General features: G+C 37.0%; 2 protein-coding genes and 2 long non-coding RNA genes across 4 annotated transcripts; 1 reads left to right on the top strand and 3 right to left on the bottom strand.

The window, feature by feature from the left end:
* Nucleotides 1-966: 966 nt before the first annotated feature.
* Nucleotides 967-2,898, bottom strand: LOC117995984 (general transcription factor II-I repeat domain-containing protein 2A-like). Its single transcript, XM_034983995.1, has 2 exons — nt 2,802-2,898; nt 967-2,387 (listed from the first exon to the last, which is right to left on the bottom strand). The coding sequence occupies exons 1-2, from the start codon at nt 2,896-2,898 to the stop codon at nt 967-969; spliced, it is 1,518 nt and encodes a 505-aa protein (XP_034839886.1).
* Nucleotides 2,899-3,670: 772 nt separating this feature from the next.
* On the bottom strand, nt 3,671-4,623 carry LOC138404619 (uncharacterized). Its single transcript, XR_011238499.1, has 3 exons — nt 4,357-4,623; nt 4,156-4,224; nt 3,671-4,067 (listed from the first exon to the last, which is right to left on the bottom strand). It is a non-coding gene; the product is annotated as an uncharacterized lncRNA (long non-coding RNA).
* A 13,223-nt stretch (nt 4,624-17,846) lies between these two features.
* On the top strand, nt 17,847-19,661 carry LOC117995988 (uncharacterized). Its single transcript, XR_011238498.1, has 2 exons — nt 17,847-18,498; nt 18,770-19,661. It is a non-coding gene; the product is annotated as an uncharacterized lncRNA (long non-coding RNA).
* A 291-nt stretch (nt 19,662-19,952) lies between these two features.
* On the bottom strand, nt 19,953-21,479 carry LOC117995982 (uncharacterized). The gene has a single exon (XM_034983994.2). It carries the CDS (start codon nt 21,106-21,108, stop codon nt 20,011-20,013), a length of 1,098 nt encoding a protein of 365 aa, XP_034839885.1. The 5' UTR covers nt 21,109-21,479; the 3' UTR covers nt 19,953-20,010.
* Between the last annotated feature and the right edge of the window lie 2,002 nt (nt 21,480-23,481).

Here is a 23,481-nt window from a genome sequence, read left to right as displayed (position 1 = left end):
AAAAGGTAAATGTAAATACGGCGCAGAGAGATACATCGCTCGCCCCAATTTTCACAGCTGTAAAGTCTTCTCGGAAAATTTTGCAGCTGTGCAAATGAACAAAACAAAAATATTGTATAATAAACCAATCTATGTGGGATTCAGTGTACTGGAAATCTCAAAACAGCTCATGTACGAGTTCCACTACTCGTACATGCAACCTAAATATATAAAAACAATGTACAATTGCTCTACACGGATACCGACTCGTTTATTTACCAAATTAAAACGTTAAATTTCTACGAAGATATTAGACACGACTTGGACACCAAATTCGACACCTCGGATTTTCCACAAAACAATATTTATAATCTTCCCCTAGTAAATAAGAAAGTGATTGGACTCATGAAAGATGAAAACAATGGACGCATCATCGAAGAGTTCATAGGTTTAAGATCAAAAATGTATAGTTATATTTTACAGGGTGATTTAACTGTAAAAAAAAATAAAGGCACCTCCGCGGCTATAGTGAGAAAATTACATTTTGAAAATTATAGAATAGCTTTAGATTCTAACTATGTTAAGTATGACAATATGTACACGTTCACTAGCGATAAGCACAATGTATTCACTCAAATAAAAAGGAAAAAAATCCTGTCTAGCGACGATGATAAACGATTCATCAGCCAGGACAATGTAAATACACTAGCTTGGGGGCATTATAAAATAATATAATAAGAAATATATACACTTTTTAAAACAATTTTTTATTTTTATTTTTCAACAATCCCATAGCATTCATATAGATCAGGGATGGCGAACCTTTATGCGTATACGTGCCAATTTTCTGGAATAATATTTAATGACGTCGCAGCCGTGCCATCAAATATTCTTGACTTTGTGATCAGTGGAAAAATAATGTAAAAAAACAATATCAACTCAAAGCTCTATATTTACCAAAAATACAATTACAAGAGCAATTAAAAATTAGTGCGACTTCTGTTGTTGCAGATTGGACGATAATTGACTTATATTAGGGTTGTACGATGTTACTTTTAGCAGAATGCATGCTGAACTTGATTCATCAGTCAGTCTATTTCTAACAGAGTCTTTGATGTTATTCATCTCTGAAAACAATGACTCGCAGGCATATGTTGATGAAAATACAGTTAGAATAGCGTGAGCCAGCTTCTTTAAACAATTAAATGTTTCTGGCAACGCATTCCAGGTTTCTAAAATTTTATTATTGGCATCTTTACTTATATTACTGGTCAATCTTTCTGTTTCAATTAACTCTAATTCTTTTCTCATGTCTATGAATTTTTGTATCCAAATTGAACTAGATTGGAAATCAATCAGCTGCATTTCAAAATCTTCAATTTCCAACCAATCGAACTGGGAGAAGTTCAGTGTATGAAAGGTCGTTACATCTGGGTACATAATAAACTTGACCGTTTCTGATAATTCTTTGAACTGAGAAAATCTTGTTGAAAATTCCTTAATTGAAGAATCAATCACAGAGATAAATTCCTCAGTAATATTTTCTGCATTTGTTGTCTCATGTATATCAGATTCATTGATATATTTTTTCAAGTATGGAAAATACTTGTAGTTTTTTGCGATAATATCGTTTCTGAAAACTTGCAGTTTAGCCTCAAAGGCGCGAATGAGATCGATCATGACGATTATTGTTTTGTTTGTGCCTTGAAGCTTCACATTTAACGTATTTAAGTGTTGGCATATGTCTGTAAAAAACATCAATTTTGAAAGCCACATGACGTCCAAAAGCTGTGGGTATTGTTCAATTTTTCCCTCATTTTGCAGAAACAGTCTGATTTCTTCCAAGCATTCAACAAATCTTTCAAGTACAGACCCACGACTCAGCCACCGAACATTATTATACATGAGTAAGCCATTATACACGGAGTTGACTTCATCCAACAAAGCGTCGAACTTTCGCTTGTTTAAAGCCTGAGCAGAGATGAGGTTGACTATTTTCGTAACTACTGCCATAACATTATCAAGAGATGTTAAACCGCTCTTAGCGCATAAGGCTTGTTGGTGAATGATGCAGTGGAATTCAAGAATCGAATGTCCTACTTCAGTTTGAAATAAACTTATGAAACCAATTTTTTTACCCACCATACTCGGAGCACCATCAGTTGTTACAGAAACAACTTTTTTTATATCAATTTCTTTTTCAACTATCGAATTTTTAACTGCCGTACAAATATCTGCGCCCTTTGTAGTTGTTGGTAACGATTTTATCGCAATTAATTCCTCCTTAATGACGTTTCCTACGCAGTATCGAGCAAAAACAGCTAAACGTGCAGATTTTGTGACGTCAGTGCTTTCGTCGAGGCATAGCGATATAAATGAAGCAGAGTGAATGTCAAGCTTTTGTTGCTCTGTAACATTTTCAGCCAATTTTAAGATTCTTTCCTTTATTGTGTTTCTGGACAAAGGAGTATCTTTGATGCGCTGAATTATCTTATTTTTATTCTCGAAATCAGCAAAAAGAGAAGGCGCGCATGCTAACCAGGCTTCCTTTAAAAACTCGCCTTCTTGAAAGGGTTTACTATGCCGAGCAATGACATTTGCAGCCGTGTAACTTGCCGCACTTGTATGACAATTTTTGCCAACAAATTTATTTATTGATGTTGACTGTTTGTTTCTGTCTTTCAAAGCACTCGCAATTAATTCCTTTTGCTCTGCTTCGCTTTTTTGACAAATGGATTTGTGATTTGTTTCAAAATGCCGTTTAACGGAAGATGTTCTACATACCATGGTGCCAGAACATAAAACACACACTGCTTTGTCACCTTTATTAATCACGCCGAATTTATCAGTCCACCAAGTCTGAAATTCTCTAGTATCCTTGCTATTTTGCACTTTTAGTTTCTTTGCTGAACTAGCCATATTAAATTACAGCAAATAATAACTTAAATAAACTTTAAAGTTCACTTTCACAATGAAATTCAACTATTTTTTGCGTAAACAAACAATTTGCGCGGGCACTGCGCCTCGTTTGTTATTATTTACTCAAGTCAAGCCCCCGCGCTGCGTTCCCGCGCCCCGCGCCACCGCCGCATTCCCCGCGCTAGCATAGCAACTACGCCCCGCCTCCACCCCGCGCACCGGACCCGAACGCTCGCGCGCGTTTGCTTTTCAAAGATTCATAGGTATTATGCTACATCATAATCATAATTTATACTTTTTTCTTTAAACTCGTAATCAGTGACGTGCCGAAATTATTTCGTCGCGTGCCAGCAATGGCACGCGTGCCATTGGTTCGCCATCCCTGATATAGATTATACAATTCGCTTCGCTTTTAGACACATTCGCGCACACACAAATAATATATTAACGTCGCAACATTTCATAACGCTTCGCCTTTAGATATCCACATCCACCAAACCACTTTGCATGCTGCCGCCACGGGTCATCAGTGTCCTCCCAATGTCTCAACCCACCCCCACAATGAAAACATTGAGTCATGTCACCGCGACCCGTATAAAAAAATCCCGCTTCGGCGAGCTCCTGAGGCCTTTGACGCATACGCATGGGCCAATCTTCATACGTGTGTAATCGACTCACTTTCGAACTGAAAATGGGATACAAACATGCGGGATAAAACAACCGACTATTCATTTCCGATCCACACTCATCTCGTCCTCCTCCTCCTCCTCCTACTCCTCCCTCAGCCATCAGCGCCGCCGACGCCACTGCAAATAATGCCGCTTTTCTTCTTTCACTAGCACCGACATCAATCACTCTCATTGTATAGTGCTGCTGCTGCTGAGGAAGCTGCGGTGTGTCTCTATGCTCAGCTGAAGCGAGCGGTGGCGGCGGTGACGATGGATCCACCTGATCCATCATCGGTTTTGAACTATTATAACGATGATGCTCCATAATATGTATGCATGCGCGCACGCACAACCGTTCTATCATGCCGCCAGTCCCCCGCTCGTCGAATAAATACCCCACACGCACACAGGGCCAACAGCGATAAGCTCCTCTGGGAACTAGATCATGTAGTCCGGCGCGGCGCTGCCCACGCAAGCGCTGGTCTGGAATGCGAGAACCGCCTTACAAATTTACAATCGCAACTCAGCGTGACGTCAGCGGTCTCCGGCGCGGCGCTGCCCAAGCGCTGGTCTGGAATGCGAGAACCGCCTTACAAATTTACAACGCATGACGTCACAGATTTTCAACACCAGACCATCTGACCCCCCCCACACCATACTAACACACACCAGGCGAGAGCTCTACTAATGGACACTAGCCCATCACGTCACTGGTCTGGAATACAAAAACCACCTTACAAATTTACAACGCGTGACGTCAAACCAGACCATCTGACCCCCCACACCATACAACACACACCAGGCGAGAGCTCTACTAATGGACAATATCACGAAATCGTCCCATTTCACACATTACACAACCTAAACTCAACTCTAACAACACACATCATAAAGCTCATTTTACCCCGCACAAAGTGTGGTTTGGAATCCCCGTAAATTAGCTACTCATAACGGAGAATTCTTAACCCTAAAATTTTCATTACTATGGTTTAAAGAAATGTTTATATTATTGGAATTTGGTAGACTTCGCTTCCGCGGGAGTTTTGAATAATCCGGCCTTATCCCTTGTCTGCATTAGAAAATCTCTGCAAAATTTAAGCTTTCTGGATTCAAATCTTTGAGCTTGAGCGTTGATGAATTTCCGAGTTAGGACTTTACTTTTTTTTTTACTTTTTATATAATTTGATTTTAGTGGATGCTGCGTCGTCTGTGGAAGGTTTTATTAATATATCAGACTCAGTATCGAAACGAGTGTTTTGCCGTCTTACCTTTCGGTACCTTGAGATTTCGGCTTTGTAGAGCGTTGTCTCTGTAGCAGAGACAACTCATAGACAAGTGACCAATTGTCAATGTCGTACGTAGGTGTCACCTGTCATGTGTCAACGTCAATTGATAGACTTTCACTTGTAAGAGTTGGCCAGAGCCGTGCACACTAAGCTCATTGTATTAATATTAATTACTAAGATAATCCAAGTGTAAATATTAAAATAAAGCCAGATAATTTAAAGAAACATTATTTTATTTAATACAACGTTACATGGCGCAGCCGTTTTCGAACAAAACATCAGATTAAAACGGATTACAAGTTTGGACTGAACAAAGACAATGGCTGACGGGGCAACGACTACGATGCAAGGCGACATGTGTGGTGTCGAATTTAAGATGCCGCGAGGAATAGATCTGGAAGATTTGGATACGTGCTGGCAGCAGTGGCAAAAATTCAAGGATTCGTTTAAGATATTTATGCTGGCGGCGGGTTTTGAGAAGTTGTCTGAACCAAGAAAAGCAGCATTATTATTAAATTGCATTGGATCTTCAGCCCTGGAACTATACCTCAACGTATTAAAAAAAGAAGATAAACCGAAATTAGAGGAAGTTATCAAGTTATTCGACGAATATTTCAAGCCGAAAAGTAATGAAGTAATGGCAAGTTACAATTTTAATAGAAGAGTACAACTAGACGGAGAAAATTTTGACACATTTTACTCAGACTTAAGAAAACTGGCAGACAGCTGTAACTTTGGTCAACAAAAGGACAGGATGTTACGGGACAGACTCGTCATCGGCGTGAAACAGACACGAGTGCAACAAAAATTATTAGAAATTAAGGACCTCACACTGGACAAGGCACTGGACATATGTCGATCAGCGGAGCTGTCCAGTCAGCAACTTATGGTGCTACACAGCTCGGAGGTGAATGCGGTGGCAGCAGCAAGCACAACCCGGCAGCTGACTACCCCGGCGAACAACAATAGCAAAGCTAAGTATAGTAGGCCCCATAATAATATTAATAATAAGAAAAATTGTCAAAATAATTATAAAAATAACTTGAATAAAAACAATTATCAGTGTAAAAAGTGTAATAAGGTACATGGTCCTAGGCAGTGTCCAGCCTTTGGAAAAACTTGTTTAAAATGTGGAAAATTAAATCATTTTAGTGTAGGATGTATGTCTAAGAATCAAAAGCTGGATAATATTAATAACATTCATGATTTATGACTAGTATACTCAATAGATTTTACTAAAAATGAATGGAATACGTTGTTGCAAGTTGAAAATAAGAGGGTCTGTTTTAAGTGTGACACGGGGGCCCAAATAAATGTTTTGAGTTTGCGGGACCTTAAAAAAATTGTCGATGATGAGACAAAAATAAAAATGTCTGAGACAAAAACCTTAATAGAAGTCTTTGGTGGAGGAAAATTATTTCCTATAGGAAAGGTCACATTAAAAGTATATTCTAATAATAATATTAATAACAATGAGTGGTTCAACACTGAGTTTTTAATTATTAATGAACCGGTTAGACCGATCCTAGGGCTAAGCTCTTTGGTAAAGCTTAGGCTCTTAAATACTAATAATAATATTAATACACTTACAAGTTGCACTAATACTAATATGAAAATGAGTAAAGACTCAATTGTTAATATGAATAACGAACTGTTTCAGGGAGTCGGGGAGTTTAAGAGCTCACTGCAGCTACGCATTCAACCTGGCGTGGAGCCTGTGGTGCGACCCCCACGGCGAGTGCCTAACGCACTGAAGGATCGCCTTGCGGACAAGTTGGAAGCTCTGGTGAAGCACAAAGTCATCGCGAAGGTCGATCACCCTAAAAGTTTTGTAAGCAACTTGGTTATTATAGAAAAGAAAGATGGTTCGCTTAGAATTTGTTTAGATCCTAAAGATCTTAATAAAGTATTAATAAGAGAACATCATTTGATTCCCACCATTGATGAAATTATAACTAAACTTTGTAATAAAAAGTATTTTTCAGTGCTAGATTTATCCGATGGTTTTTATAATATTAAACTTTCAGAAGATTCGAATGATTTATGTACATTTAATAGTCCATTTGGTTGTTATAAGTTCCTAAGAATGCCATTTGGTTTATCAGTAGCACCGGAAATTTTCCAAAAATATAGTGAAACAGCCTTTGGAGATATTCCAGGCGTGATAGTGTACTGTGACGATTTGTTAATATGTGGTGAAACTGAACAAGAGCATGATGCAATATTAAAAAAGGTTTTTGAACGGGCTAGAGAACATAATGTTCGCTTTAATAAGAATAAATTTCAATATAAATTAAAAGAGGTGAAGTATTTTGGCCATATTTTTTCTGAGAAAGGTATGCAAATAGACCCAGAGCGGGTAAGTGCAATTATTAATATGAAAAGTCCCAATAATAAAAAAGAGTTACAGATTTTCCTTGGCATGGTCAATTATTTAAGAAAATTTATACCTAACTTGGCTGATATTGCATCAACGCTTCAGTTATTATTAAAGAAAGATGTTGAGTGGTTATGGACGGAAGTTCATGAAAATGTTTATAATAATATTAAAATTAAATTAAGCCAAGCACCCATTTTACAGAATTTTAACAGTAAATTGCCTATAACGATTCAGTGTGACGCATCAAAGAGTGGTCTCGGATGCTGTTTACTTCAAAATGGTAAACCAGTTTGCTTTGCTTCAAGAAGTTTAACACCTGCAGAATGTAATTTTTCCCAAATTGAAAAAGAGTTGTTAAGTATAGTATGGGCAACTAAGAAATTTCATTATTATATCTATGGTCATAAGATTACCGTAGTTAATGATCATAAACCATTAGAAAGTTTATTAAAAAAGCATTTACATGAGGTACCGTCTCCTAGACTACAGAGATTAAAGTTAAAGTTATTAAAATATAATTTTGAATTTAAATATTTACAAGGTAAACAAATGTACATAGCAGATTTGTTATCAAGGTCGTATCAGGAGTGTAATGATACAGATGATTCTTATATGTATGAAGTCATACACTGTATAGGGTTAGCACAGAAATTAGAATGCACAGAAGAACAAAAATTAGTATTAATCTCAGAAAGTTCTAAAGATGAAGAGTTATTAAAAATAATTGAATTTATACAGAATGGTTGGCCGGACAAAATTTCTCATATTCCAGATGTAATAAGAAGTTATCATAAATTAAGAGCTGAACTTAGTGTGGACGATAATTTAGTCTTCTATAATGATAGGTTAATAGTACCGAAGTGTTTAAGATTGAATGTCATTAAAACTTTACATGAAGGGCATGTAGGTATGTCAAAAATGAAGCAGACAGCTAGAAGGTTGTATTACTGGCCTTATATGGACTCTCACATTGAAGAGTATGTTAAGAAATGCTTTTCTTGTCAAACGCATCATAATGATGAAAACCGTGGTGGTACCAATCGTGAAAAATAAAACTGGGGACATCTGTGACAAGTCTAACTACAGGCCGATTTCCCTTGCTACAGTTGTTGCTAAAGTACTTGACGGTTTGCTTAATACACAATTGGATACGTTCATTAAGCTGCATGACAACCAGTTTGGTTTCAGACCTGGTTTATCTACAGAGTCAGCCATATTGTGTCTTAAGCAAACTGTCCGGTACTATACGGAAAAACGTACCCCCGTCTACGCATGTTTTCTCGATCTATCCAAGGCATTTGACCTGGTGAATTACGACATCCTGTGGCAAAAACTGAAAGATACTGGAATGCCCGATGAAATTAACAGGATCTTCAAATTTTGGTATGAAAACCAGGTCAATGTCGTGCGATGGTCGGAAAGCTTTTCTAGGCCTTATAGGTTGGAGTGTGGCGTGAGGCAGGGGGGCTTAACCTCGCCTAAGCTTTTCAACCTCTACGTCAATGCGCTGATAGAGGCACTTAGCAGTACGCGTGTCGGATGTCATATTGATGGAGCGTGTCTCAATAACATTAGTTATGCAGACGACATGGTGTTGCTGAGTGCGTCTGTCTGTGGTATCACGAAACTGTTGGGCATTTGTGAGACCTATGCCCACAGTCACGGCTTGACCTACAATGTCAAGAAGAGTGAATGCATGGTCTTTCAGGCCAGGGGAAAAACACTTCCTCCCACTGTACCACCTATAAAGCTGTATGAGACTCCACTAAAGAGAGTGGAGCAGTTTAAATACCTGGGGCATGTTATATCCTCTGACCTGAGGTGCGATTGTGTAAAAAGTTACCATGGAAATGGTATTCATTTCATGGCGTAAACAGACGATTTCAGTTGTCAAACGACAATTTCGAATTGTGTAAGGTGTTCATGATTGTTTAGTCATTACATGGTTATGAGATTGGTTTTTAGACCATTGAGTGAATGATTTGATAAGATTTGACAGCTAATTTCGATTGTGTAACTATTTTGAGGCCATTGCTTATGTCAAATAATAACTGTGACTCGAGACCTATGACAATGGTCTTAATATAGGTCATAATATAGGTTTTAAATATAATTATCTAACTTTTTTAAGCCAATTCCTACTTCACCGCGGTAAATTTTGTACCTTTTTACTCGACTACGGCAAAGCCGAAGGCTCAACAGTGCACAAATTAACACAGCTCTTTATCAAAAAGTGTTTTAAACAAAAATTGACGTTATTATTGCAATAAAAGGTACTTAATAATTCATTGCATACATAAGTACCTAGCTAAACTACAACTAGTGATAATAATTTAGTGATGCTAGATGCTAGAAAACCACTAGGTATCGACGCCTCTCAATCCGGCTGGTCACCCTGAGAGGTTAGACCAATAACCTTCAGTGTAAATACAGTTCATAGGTGTTTTGATTGACTAGGTAGGTACCGTATGTTAAATGGACACAGAAAACACCTGAAGGAGGCCTCACACCCTAGGGCCTAGGGTGTACTGCACAGCTAAACGGTATCTACCTAGGTATCTACTGGAAACAAATTAGCATTTAAGTAATTTGTTCACTGATTACCTTAGAAAAGAACTCGACTGATTACAGACAGATTGTTTTAAGTTTAAATTGGCTTAGGTATAATTATGTTGTAGGTACTTATGTATGTACCTACCTACTCAAATCTAATAGGTGAGTTTTGTAGGTAATTAAATTTTTGTTTGTTTATTTAATGTAGTATTTTATGTTATGTAAAATAGCTTACTTTATTATAAACATTAAATGGTTTAATGGTATAAAATTTAACTCCTTACGCGCCATTTTAACTTTATGTGTCAAATTTCATGTCAAAGGTACCATACTTTGAGGTGAAAGTTGACTCATAGAGTTAAAATGGTGCGTGAGGAGTCATTTTGTATACTATACCTAACTATACCTAACTACCTACTTAAAACATCATCATGATCAACTCATAGCCGGCTCACCACGGAGCACAGGTTTCCTCTCAGTATGAGAAGAGTCTGGCCATAGTCCACTACGCTGGCCAACTGCGGATTGGCAGACACAACCTTACATACCTACATTTTTATTATTAAAAGAACCTACTTCCTTGGATACAATATCAATAATATAAGTTAGTAAAAATGAATTGTTTATTTGCATTCTACACTACACTAGACAAGTACCTACATAAGAATGAATATTATTTACAACTTTTAATTTGATCATTTATTCAACAATTTAATTTACCTTGGTTTCCATATTCCAGTCAAAAAGAATGAAAATAGCTACTTACATCTTTTATTATTTAATAGAATGTTATAAGGACCTACCCAACTATCTACTATCATTTAAGAAAAAACATTGTCAAAGACTAAAATTCTAGAATGTTATACTTAAAGGAAAGTAGCTACCTAATAGGTACTTATATTTTTTATATAGAAATACTGAAGATAAAATAAACGAGAAAAAGAAGTATGCATTATTACTACATATAATAGCAAAAATATACTTACTAATAAGTAAAAGTAGGTAGGTACATTTATGTTAAAATATTTAGGAAATAGTAATGTAACAGGTTTCAAGGGCAATGTTATTAAGTACCTACCAATAATAATGAATGTATGTAATGTTATTAATGAATGTACTGTACTAGTTATACCTATCTACTACTTAGGTAGGTAGGAACGATACCTAGGTACTTATTAAAACTCTATTAAGTATGTTTAAGTTCAGTAAATAAAGGGCTTTAATATTATTATTATTACGGCAAAGCAAAAAGGTAAGGATATGATTTTAGCAGTCTTTGTACCTAGATGTTTGTATTTAAGTACTTATGTTCCTAAACTACTGAGCCGATTTTGATAAATGTGGTCTCAATCGATTCGTTAGTACAATATTAAGTAGGTACCTATGCAATTAATTCTGTTTATTTGGCCATGCCAGTTTAATCAGTTAGGTAGGAACCTAGTTACAGTTTTATTTAATTAATTGCTATGTTTTAGTAAGTAAGTTTTCTGTTTCATCATAGGTTTAAACCGTGTAAATATTTGGTGAGTGTTTTTTGCAATTAAATCTATTCATTTCATACATTGGAGAGAGTTTTACTTAGTTGATTAGACCCCAGGGTAGCTATATTTAGGTACCTATCTACTTACCTATTTCTTAAGAGTAGGTACCTAGCTGTTTAACTTTTTACTTTATCTTGTTAAGTACCTACCTAATTGTAATTGTGAAAATAGCTCACCCATACATGCTGAGAATGGGAATGAGGAGTTCCCAGCTGCCGAAAGCCCCTGCCACATCCCAGAAGGGGAATTTGTGGACAATTACAGGCTATCTTTGCCACTGTTCCAGCAACTTGTCGACGAACTCACACCCATACTTGCAGTCAAGGCAGAGATCTACACGTATCTCTACAGAGTTCAAAGTATTGGTCTTATTATAAATACTATCTGTCCCGGCTGTACTAACTAAACGCTAAAATATTGGTCTTATATTATAGTAGGTAGGTACGTATTGATGAAAATAAGAAAAATTAGGATAGAATAGTCATGTCTGCCAAGAAAACCTAAGTATAGGGTACTTCCCGTTGACCTAAAATCATGAAATTTGGCAGGTAGGTAGGTCTTATACTACAAGTAAAGGAAAAAATCCAGAAACCATGAAATTTGTTGTTATGATTCTAGGTCAACGGGAAGTACCCTGTAGGTTTTGATTCCCTTTTCTTGATAGACACAACAGACATACAATGAAGTGATCCTGTAAGGGTTCCTTTTTAAGGTTCTGTACCTCAAAAGGAAAAACAGAATCCTTATAGGATTACTTTGTTGTCTGTCTGTCAAGAAACTTACAGGGTACTTCCCGTTGACCTAGAATCATAAAATTTGGCAGGTAGATAGGTCTTATAGCAAACATAAGGGGAACAATCTGAAAACCGTGAATTTGTGGTTACATCACACAAAAAAATTGTGGTCATGAACAAATAGGTAATTAGTGTTAACAATTTTCAAAGTAAGATAACTATATCAAGTGGGGTATCATATGAAAGGGCTTCACTGGTGCATTCTAAAACAGATTTTTATGCATCAGTTTTTCATTTATCGTGCAAAATGTCGAAAAAATACTAGTACAAAACCCTCGGTGCGCAAGCCTGACTCGAACTTGGCCGGTTTTTTTCTTTTGGAACCCTAAATAGTAGGTCTCTGAAAATTTTTTTGCTATGGTAATGAGTAGGTAAGTAGGATATCAAATGAAAGAGGAGAAAATTCTGTTCATAAAATAAAAAGTATGTAAATTACGATATTAAACATCTTTATTGTCTACAACTATTACAAATAATAAAAATATAGGATAAGCGACAGATGATTAGGAACCTACTAGCTACTCAGCCCCACCCGTTTGGTATTATTAGGTATTTCTTTGGGTTTTAGTTGGGTTTATCTGTTTACTTATGATAAACATAGGAAAATTTTACCTACTTATAATATGCTAAAATGTTGAATGTGAATCACAGTCAATTTTAACACGGCACACAACTCATCATCATCAACTCATCACTGGTTTATCACATTGGAGGCAGACATCTTAACCACTACACTATCACCGCTCTTGATCAAAGATTACTAATTATGAACACATAGTAAATAATAAATTATTTGCCTACTTATATGCTATAAATAACTCAAAGTCTTAATGTGAGAAAACTTAACATTTGATTTTTGATTTATTTTTATAAAGAATGTTAGCAAGTTTATTATGGTGACTAATAATCCCCTTTTCTTTCCAACTAAGCGTAAAGCTTGTGCTAGGAGTAGGTACGACAATAGTGCAATGGGTGGGGTTTGAACCGGCGACCTTTCGGATTTCAGTCCGCTCCTCGAACCGTTGAGTTATTGAGGCTCCGATAACACTCTGGGCTGTTCATAGTAAACCAAGTAGGGTTCTAGGGTTAAGGATAATGCCTTTACAACTTCTTCAGTGCCTGTTCTGCAATCTCCATTTGATATCCAAGCAATTTCAAGGCGTTGCTTCTCATAACTTTGTGCCCCCACGTTCCCCTCGTTGGCTTCTAGTAGGCCAGAGTGCTTATAGGCATTTCTCTGCCGGAGACTTCTTAATTTTATTAACGTATGGAAATTATGGAATAGATATCGAACTGAGAATTTTGTCTAATTTGTTATTGTAATTTGTTCTCGTAAAATTCGTAATTTGTCATTACTGACATTGACACCACTGTCACTTGTCACTTAATTGACACTTGAAACGTAGACTTACAGGAAAAAGCATAATCTAAGAGGAAAAACATAGGAAAAAATAAGTCCACTAACGCCACCTATTGTCGAATAGCAGTAAACTCGACTATTCATTCGTTCAAAGCGTTTAGTTATTGCAAATGCATTATATAATAATAACGTTAGAATTCAATGTTTTAAGTATGAAAGGTAATTTTTATGATGAAATTAATAAGTTAACTTTTAAGTTGCATTGTTTTTGTGTCCGACATAATTCTTAAAAACAAAAAATATTGACTTTCACTAATGCTATTTGTATAATAAAACGCGATTCTAATGAAAAATTTTTAAGTCACCGGTCACCAGTAGGTCTTCATATGATGATACAATTTACGCAATTCGAATTCGGTTTTACCATTTATGACCAATCGCTTAGATTTGCCATGATGGTTAAAACTTACGCAATCGCACTTCTGAAAGACGATCCAGATATAGAGAGAGAACGCAGGGCGTTGTCTGCAAGGGCGAACATGATCGTCCGCAGGTTTGCTCGTTGTTCTGTAGCCGTCAAAATCACTCTTTTCAGAGCATATTGCACCTCCTTCTACACGAGCAGCCTGTGGATCGATTACACGCAAAAGCAGTACAATGCCCTGCGTGTACAATATAATAATGCATTCAGGATGCTGATGGGGCTGCCCAGATTCTGCAGCGCGTCAGGGATGTTCGCCGAGGCGCATGTAGACTGTTTTTATACTACTATGCGAAAGCGGTGCACATCCCTGTTGCGTAGAGTCCGGTCCAGCCCCAACGGCCTCCTGAAGGTATTTTCTGACAGGATCGACTGCCAGTACTTGAATCACTGTTGTATGATACACGTGCTGGCAAATCGATCCTGTCCTAATTTAAATAGTTATAGATTTTTTACTAACAAATAGGTTTAAGTTTCGTGTAATTACTAACACTAATATTAATAATTACTAACAATTAGGTTTAAGTTTCGTGTAATTACTAACACCAATATGATCCTTGTTGGTCGAAATAAAAACATTTTATTTTATTTTTTATTTATTTTTTTATAATAGTAATGTTAAAGAGCCGTTATTATCACATCAAGTTCCCAACCTTCCATTTTTAAAATTAGGTATAGATATCATGGACTTTAGAAGGAAAAGTTATTTAGTAGTATATGACTATTATTCTAAATGGTTAGAGATAAAATACATATCCAGTAAAACTGCTACAAGTGTAATTAATACATTAAAAGATATTTTTAGTACTCATGGAATACCTGCAGAAATAATATCTGACCATGTTCCATTTGATTCGAGGGAATGTAAAGAGTTTGCACATAATTGGGGATTTAAATTTACTTATACTAGTCCAAGATATGCCCAAGCGAATGGTATGGCTGAACGAGGGGTACAAATTGCGAAGAAAATGCTAATAAAATGCCACGAAGATAGAACTGATGTAAGGCTAGCATTATTACAATATCGGGCTTCTCCCGTTTCTGGTACAAATTTTTCCCCCAGTCAGCTACTAATGAATAGAAATTTAAAAACTAAGTTGATTGTTAGCTCACAATACCTAACACCTAAGTTAAATCAGAATGTAACTCAACAGTTTAATGATGTACAAACTAGAAATATAAAAAATTATAATAAGACAAGTCGATTTAAAAGTAGGTTTACTGTAGGGCAAAAAGTTTGGTTCAAAAAAGAGCCAAGTAAGAATATTTGGTCAGAAGGCGAAATTGTTAGATATAATGGATATAGAGCATATGTAATAATAGACAAAAATAATGTACAATATAGTAGAACCTCGTTTCATATTCGACCGGCCGCGGCGGCGTAGACTTTGTGTTTCAATCAGACAGGCTGTCCATCGCTGGTTGAATGGGTAGTTTAAGAGTCAATAATTGTAGTAAATTTAAGAAGTGTGGCACAATAATATTATAAAATTAATTAAGTAATAATTATGTAAATTGTAAAATTAAAAGGGGATGATTAGTTATGTAAAATTAAAAGGGGATGATATATGTAAGTAATTTTTCAAAATTGTAACTGGATGATTATGTAGATATTTTTTTTAAAAAATAAAAGGGGATGATGTAGCAGAGACAACTCATAGACAAGTGACCAATTGTCAATGTCGTACGTAGGTGTCACCTGTCATGTGTCAACGTCAATTGATAGACTTTCACTTGTAAGAGTTGGCCAGAGCCGTGCACACTAAGCTCATTGTATTAATATTAATTACTAAGATAATCCAAGTGTAAATATTAAAATAAAGCCAGATAATTTAAAGAAACATTATTTTATTTAATACAACGTTACAGTCTCTATCCCTCATACCTACCTAAGTGTCGTTTTGTCGGTCTCAACGGCAGAGGCAACGCTCTACGAAACCGCTATTTCTTTCTAAAGGTCGATGAACAATATTTTCTGCCGCGTACTATACTGAAGTGTTTCAATGTTGGTCAAAACTCCAATAAATATGTGAAGGCAGAATTTTACAACCCTAAGACCACAGCTGACACTGCAGCAGCTTGCGTGCCTGCTCGAGCACGCTCAAACGTACTCTTGGGTATCTTCTCTTCTTTCGGAAAGGTTTACGTTTCTTAGTCGAAGATTGCTTTACATTAAAATATCAGAGGTAATAAAAATACGACCAAGCTTATTACTCTTATTCTGTATTTACTCTTGGTTGAGCTTTAATGCTTAGTGTGATTATAGTTTGGAGTTGAAGTATCGAACGCACTATTAATGGGGCCTAGAACCAGAGCTATCATGTCTGCTCGTACGATTTAAAGCATCTAGCACATTGGCACGATCAATATAAATTTAAAAAAAACCGTTCTTAAGTTGGAGGGTCATCGTCTAAAATTTACACGATGCTTTTGCTTCGTCCCTTTCGAGCGGTGTAATATTTCTTTTCTCGGTTGTGATCTCTCTGTTAAACGACCGTAACGTATGAAACGCACACATAATTAAGTTAACCTTTACTGGCAATAAACTATGTAGATCGAATAGCGTCTCTTTCTGTCAAGTCTTTGTCTGTCATGACACATTTTATTTTTTGCCATGATGGATGGCTTTTTTTAAAACAATCCATCATCCATTCGATGGAATATTTATTTTCTGTATTTAAAATGGATACTCCAACAATTTCAGTAGGTACAGCCATTCGAATCTTCCACTATTAACAAATACACTGGTGCTCGAATATTTAATAATTTAAATGTTGCATCGACTCCGAGGTATTCTGGATATGATTCCATAGCTGCTTTCATTCCTGGAGTGGCAAAAAAAGACATTTGTAGACTTTATCTTCATGTAAAAAATAGCAGTCAGCTTTATAGTCATTTTTCAAAATCTTTTCTACGGCTTTTAATTTTTTTTTTCGATGCGACCATAATTTAAATTGTGGATAGCACCACACTCATAAAATGATCACCATGTCCCATTTGTCCGTTGGTTGTCCTAAACTGACCAATGCGCGCAAATTTTTGTCTCGTGATCGACTAAATATCTTAAGGACCTCCCTGATTCGCGTAGAAGCTGCTTTAAATTAAACAATGTATTTAAAATATGATTAATAATTTATCAAAACTCTTTTTTTTATTGTTGTATCGATTGCATAGCAAATTCCACGCTTCAAGTTAATTCACGGATGAAACTTCCAGATTTGAAATAATTTCGCCTTCTAAATATGAAATAAGGTAATGAAAATATCAGTGAGGCGCGAATTGTTTTGAATTAAGGTTTCAAACGTGTCGCGAAACTCTAACCAACGAAAGCGCCATCAAATTAGCAATTCTCTGAATGGCAAAAATTGTCAAGAAACGAGCTGTGTCGTATGTTCACACTCAACCTTTTTTTTGAATTTCCCATCAATGTAGACCTAGAGAAATTGTCAATCTGTACGGTGATAATAATCGACGAGGTCTTGTAGCAATCGATCAGGATTGACCATTTCTTCTCATTTCATCTGCTCTAATGATTTCTGATAGCGTTAAATCAGGCATACTTAGATGCTCGTAACTGATCAATATGCGAGAAAACACAAAAGCCTCATAAAACTGCAGTACAATGTTTTTCAAATGATATTTACGAACTTTACGAAAACAGAAAATCAACTTCCAAGCAGTTGATAGACATATGAATGAAAAATTAACCCAAACGAATGAAAAAATGACTGTCGACATTAGTTGACTTTTTTAATTTGAAAACGGAACATTAGTTCCGTTTTCAAATTAAAAAAGTAATGTAACTGGTCAGTGTTACGAAAAAAATACATTACTTAAGTTTTTCTATTTTTGTGTTCCGCTAATTGTGCCAGCGTGTGTATTTATATTAATTTTCATCTTGGTCATCTTCCTCGTCTTCATCTGTATCTATAAGGCAGTCTTGTGAAGATTCATGAGGTACATTCAAATATTCATGTTGATATGGTTTTGGTATGGGTTCTTTTTCACATAATCGTTTCAAATAGTTGTATTTTGCAGTTGAAATGAGCAGCCGACGGTCATACAGCCTTACGGTAGGCGTACACCAAAACCGACTTTGTCGGCCGATGGCGGACGGAACTACTCGGACGAGTAATTCGGACGTGCATGTGCTTACACACGTGCCGACATTGGACGTTGCCGGTCTTCTGTTCTGTAGTTGACTGTGCGGCTTAACAGAGTGCAGACGCATTTTTAAAATGGAGGATTTCGAAGAAATGTATCTTTTAGAAAATTCGTACCGCAATTTAATTCGTCGACGACGGCGACGTCGACGTGTGTGGGTTAATGAAATATTTATGTACAGAAAACAACTGGGTGAATACCACCACCTTTTTGAAGAATTAAAGTTACAACCCATAAAGTTCTTCGAATATTTTAGAATGTGTTTTAGCACATTTCAATATATTTTGAACGCAGTCGAACCACTAATAATAAAGCAGAATACAAACTATAGGGAATGTATATCACCGGCGGAAAGACTCGCAATAACATTGCGGTGAGTATAGATTGATGTCATTTTATAGGTTATTGTATGGTTATTAAGTAGCTTTTAACCTTTTTTAACCAGCTTTTAACTGACATTATTTTATTTTATTTCCTGTGTATGTATCTTTAAATGTAATATTTTTTGTTTGCCATACCCTCACAGGGTCTCATGTGTATATGTACCTACCTGTTACATGTGAAATGCAATAAAGAACTATGAACTATGAACAAAGTAATTAATTCTTATAACACGTTCATTAATATGTTACCTTTTGTTTCAGGTATCTTGCAACTGGACATTCTTTTCGATCTTTAGCATTTTCGTTTAGAGTTTCAAATAGTGCCGTTGGAATAATTGTCAGAGAGACTTGCAAGGCTATATTTGATAGTCTAGTATCACCTCATATGCCCATGCCAACCGACGAAATGATTCACCAAAACGCTGAATTATATTGGTCAAAGTGGGGATTTCCTAATTGTATTGGTTCCTTGGATGGTAAACATATTCGAATGAAATGCCCTTCTAATTCTGGTAGTATGTACTATAATTACAAGAAATTTTTTTCCATTGTTTTACAAGCGGTTGCAAGCCCTGATTACAAATTTTTATTTATTGAAGTAGGAGCATATGGACAACAAAGCGATGGTGGTACGTTTGCCTCTTCGGCGTTGTATCGACAGTTTGAAAATGGGTATTTAAATATTTCTAAATGTTTGCCAAATACAAATACTTTATTGCCCTTGGTATTACTAGCAGATGAAGCTTATCCTCTAAAAAGGTATATTATGAGGCCGTATCCAAGACGTAACCTGGGAGAACAGGAAACAATTTTCAACGAACGCTTATCAAATGCACGAGTAGTAATTGAATGCGCTTTTGGTATAATAACACAAAAATGGAGAATTTTGACCAAATGTATAGAAGCAACTACAGAAAATGCTGAAACTATTGTAAAGTGTATTTGTTTACTACACAACATTGTAATAGACAAAGAAGGACCACCAAGGCACAATTATTATTCCACAGATCAAAGAAGAAATTTTGGTCAAAGAAGTAACTTTGCTTCAAGAGGGCAAAACAGAAGTACGACTGAAGCTTATAATATTCGTGAAGCTTTTAAACACTTCTTTTGTAATGAAAATAGGATTCAATAATTATAATGTTTCAGATAATATTATTTAAAAACATAATTACTTCAATTTAATTCACATTCCAATCCTACTATTTCCTGTATTTTTTTTAAATTTCGTACCTAATTCAAATAAAATAAAATAATGGAGGTCAAGTTACCTACAGGTAGATACCTACCGTTGCATCCGGTACCTGGTAAGGCGATACTTACCTACCCTTTATAGCAAATGGTTATTAGTATTAGATTGTGTTTAGGTAGTAGGTAGAATAATAGTGCTAAGTTTTCGGAAGAAGTCTCTTAAAAAATTGAAATAAAAATCATTGTTTAGTGAACTGGTTTTAATTTTATTACGCAAACATTATTTAAACATACTAAATTGAAAAATTAAATTATTGTAAGTTCGAGCCCAAATCTCCATGCGTGAACGTGTACAGTTGGCTCTGGACAGGTGTTGATGTTTGTGAAGGAGTCCTTTGATTCGTGGTCAGTGGCAAATGTCCTCCCGCGGATGTGGATGTTTGTGAAGGCGTCATTTGATTAATGGTAAGTGGCAAAGGCTCTTCAATATTGACTATGTATTGAGGAAATGACATATTTGATGACAAGTCTCCAGAATCGGGGCGACTTAATTCTTCGGAGTAGCGGCTCGCAGGAGAATAGTGAGTTTGGGTATTTTCTTCTTCCATGAACACGTCTAACAATTTTCGTTGAACAAAGATTTTTCTATTTCGTGACACTTCTTTTAAGTACGGAAGCAAACTCAACAAAAAGTTACGATCAGGATCGTCTGCAGATTTATCTGCTGACCTGGACTCATATAATTGAAGTTTTCTTTTTTCGATCTCTAAATACTCCTGGTCCACATCAATACTTCGCTTTTTCATAAGTCTTCCTCCAGGTTGATTGGATGTAAAACGATGAGCTTGCGTTATAGGTACACGAATAGGTTTGGTGTGTGGTGTAGTATGTTGTTGTGGCGTGGAGATTACTGATTGGCTCAAATTTGAGGCTCCTAGCTGCGACAAAGTTGAGGGTCCAGGCTGCGACAAAGTAGAGGGTCCAGGCTGCGACAAAGGTGAGGGTCCAGGCTGCGGTACTGTTTGTGGCAGTGATTCAGATGAAAACTGCGTTGATTCCGTATCATCTTCAATTTCTTGACTGGAAGGTTCAAGCACATTCCCGCTTAAAGGTTTCGGTGTGATTTGTTTCATCAAAAATAAAAGCGATTCGTAATATGTCCACGAAGGTAATTTGTGATCCGCCGCAGCACCGGATCTACCTGGTTCATTGTATTTGTTATATTCTTTTCGAAATTGGTCTCTTAAGTTGCTCCATTTTTTTTTAATGTCTGCAACCGCCATATCCATTTCCGACGCAACTTCAGCCCATAGCCGTTTCGAAACATCTCGATTATTGTAATTTTTTGAATGTTTATCCCACAGAGTTGGTCTATTATAAACACAACTAATTAATTTTTCAATATCCATAGTAACACGTTTAGGTAATAAACAAAATTGACGAAAACAATCACAGAATACAATTTACTCACGAAACAACAGAACAAAGACGGAATAATTAAATCAAACTCATGCAGTTTGCTCTATAGTCGCCGGCAGACTGGCGAGAAATCCCAACAAGTTCGGACTCGGCGGTTGATCGGCCGTCATCGGGAGTTAACGGGCGATGACGGTTGCAGTAGTGTACGCGCACGCATTCTTTTACATACGTTTGATTTGATCGGCCGAGTTTGGCCGACGACGCCCGAGTAAAGATCGGCCGATAACGGATTAGGTGTAAGCGAGCCTTTACAGCCAGGGCTGTAGGCTGTTGCTTCGCGCCGGTTTTGATCGGCACAGCTTTTTCTCTTTTACTCTTGTATTTCATGCATTTCTCGTGCATTCTTCAATGTTTCCGCGAGTAGCAGTTTCGGCGTTATCTCAGGTACAAAGTTTTCTGATCATATGATCTTTCGTAGATTCTCATCGTTTAGTTGATCTACCCGCACCTCAGCAGGGTTTCGTGTGGGCATATCTATACTGATGCTGCATATGCCATACTCTAATTGATTCTTCTCAAAGCATGTTAGACGTGAAAGTGTGTCTGTGCCACTACGTTCGTCTTTCCTGGCGCATACTGAATTTTCAAATCATATGTCTGTAGTTGGAGTGCCCATCATGCGATTCTACCCGTTGGGAGTCTTAATTGGCATCAACCAGCGCAAGGCCTGGTGATCTGTCAGAACGGTGCTACGTATCCTTGGAATCTATTGACTGCCTATACTACTGCCAATGCTTCTCGTTCCGTGGTCGAATAGTTTCTCTCGGCTGCTGTCAGAAGCCGGCCTGCATATTCTACAGGGTGTTCGTCTGGTCCCTCCCCCTGCATTAGTACTGGCATCCGTCTTTTAATGCAAATGGCTGGGAGCTATCACCCTGTCGTAGCACTAGGGCTTCCGTGAGTCTATGCTTCAGTTCCTGAAAAGCTTCTTCTTGTTCGCTTCCCCATATCCAATTTGCTGCTTTCTTGGTAAGACGTGTTAGGGATTCTGCTATTTTGGAAAAATTCTTCATGAATCGTCGGTACCAGGAACACGTTCGTAGAAATAAAACTAAGTGTTTCAGTTCTTCGGTGGAGCGAGGTTGAGGATTGGTTGTTCAGGGTCCATCTTTAGCCCTTTTGGCGTTATAAGATGCCGGAGGTACTTTATGGTTGAACAACCGAGGTTGCATTTCTCCCGGTTGACTGTGAGACCGAATTCCTCCAGATTCTCGAGAACCCGTTCTAGGTTTCTCAGATGTTCTTTGAAGCTTGTGTCAAATCATCAAAATATGCTAGGAATTTCACACCCTCGAGGCTCACCGTGACCCTGTTTATGAGGCGTTGAAAGGTCGCGGGTGCGTTTTTGAGACCAAAAGGCATTCTTGTAAATTTCTAGATGCCGAACGGCGTAATGAATGCCGTTTTCTCGTGGTCCTCTTCTTGTACTCCTATTTCTGTTTTGCGTCCCACGGAGATTTTCACGGTGGGCCTTGCCCTTGTGACACTGGAAATGGCCAGATTCGCCATTGTGCAGAAACTGAGATCTGTTCCGGAGCTCGAGTTTCCACTATTCGGGCGGCAGTTGTGGCAATTACTGCGCACCACGCACCGTTTTTGTTTGTAGTAAGTAGTAACTAAGTTAGCTACCGTATCGAATCCGTCTGTAGGTATGGCTAAAGTTTCAAGTCGTGTAATTTATGCATGCGTGCATTAGAATGATATTGACGATTTCCCTTCATGCTTTTCTAGGCTTAGGACTAGCACAATTTTTTTGCTATAGTCTATTGAATAGACCCTATTCTTAAAGTCTAAAGCTTGAAACATAGTATCACCACGCAATCCGACATGGCGTGTCGACACCTGACGTATGCCGTGCACATATAACAACACGCCACCCGACGCTATAATCTACATTAGCTTTGCCAGTATCATGTGAAAGGCGAAAGAGTAGTGACGTAGCCATGGATTTACTATTACAAAACGAGCTGGATGAAAATTTCGAGGAAGATTTATTGCAGATTTTGGGTTTAGATATTATACAAAAAAAGTTGAATAAGAAAAAACATATTAGACGTAGAAAATAATGGATTCATGTTTCATAATACATAATGCATACAATCCTATTTGACGAGAATAATAAGCTTCCTGGATGGGTGTCTTGGGTAAGGGTTGTATTTGTTGGAGATCAAAACAGAAAGTCTCTGCCTCTGGATCATCATATTTAAGATGTTTATAAAAAGCATTAGCCCTTTTTTTATGAATTTGCTTTTCTATAATGAATTTAGTTTTATCTAATTGATTGTTTGTTTTAATACATATTT

Source organism: Maniola hyperantus, unplaced genomic scaffold (genome assembly GCF_902806685.2).
Source record: "Maniola hyperantus unplaced genomic scaffold, iAphHyp1.2, whole genome shotgun sequence".
NCBI lineage: Eukaryota > Metazoa > Arthropoda > Insecta > Lepidoptera > Nymphalidae > Maniola > Maniola hyperantus.
Note: the sequence above shows the minus strand (reverse complement) of the source record. Positions and strands in the feature narration are given on the sequence as shown.

What these genes read in the sequence shown, in the direction of transcription:
- LOC117995984 (XM_034983995.1), bottom strand. Translation starts at nt 2,898, where the DNA reads ATGGCTAGTTCAGCAAAGAAACTAAAAGTGCAAAATAGCAAGGATACT. An exon ending in ATTCGGCGTGATTAATAAAG is followed by an intron (nt 2,388 to 2,801) that starts GTGACAAAGCAG and finishes AAAATGTTACAG; the next exon opens with AGCAACAAAAGCTTGACATT.
- LOC117995982 (XM_034983994.2), bottom strand. Translation starts at nt 21,108, where the DNA reads ATGGATATTGAAAAATTAATTAGTTGTGTTTATAATAGACCAACTCTG.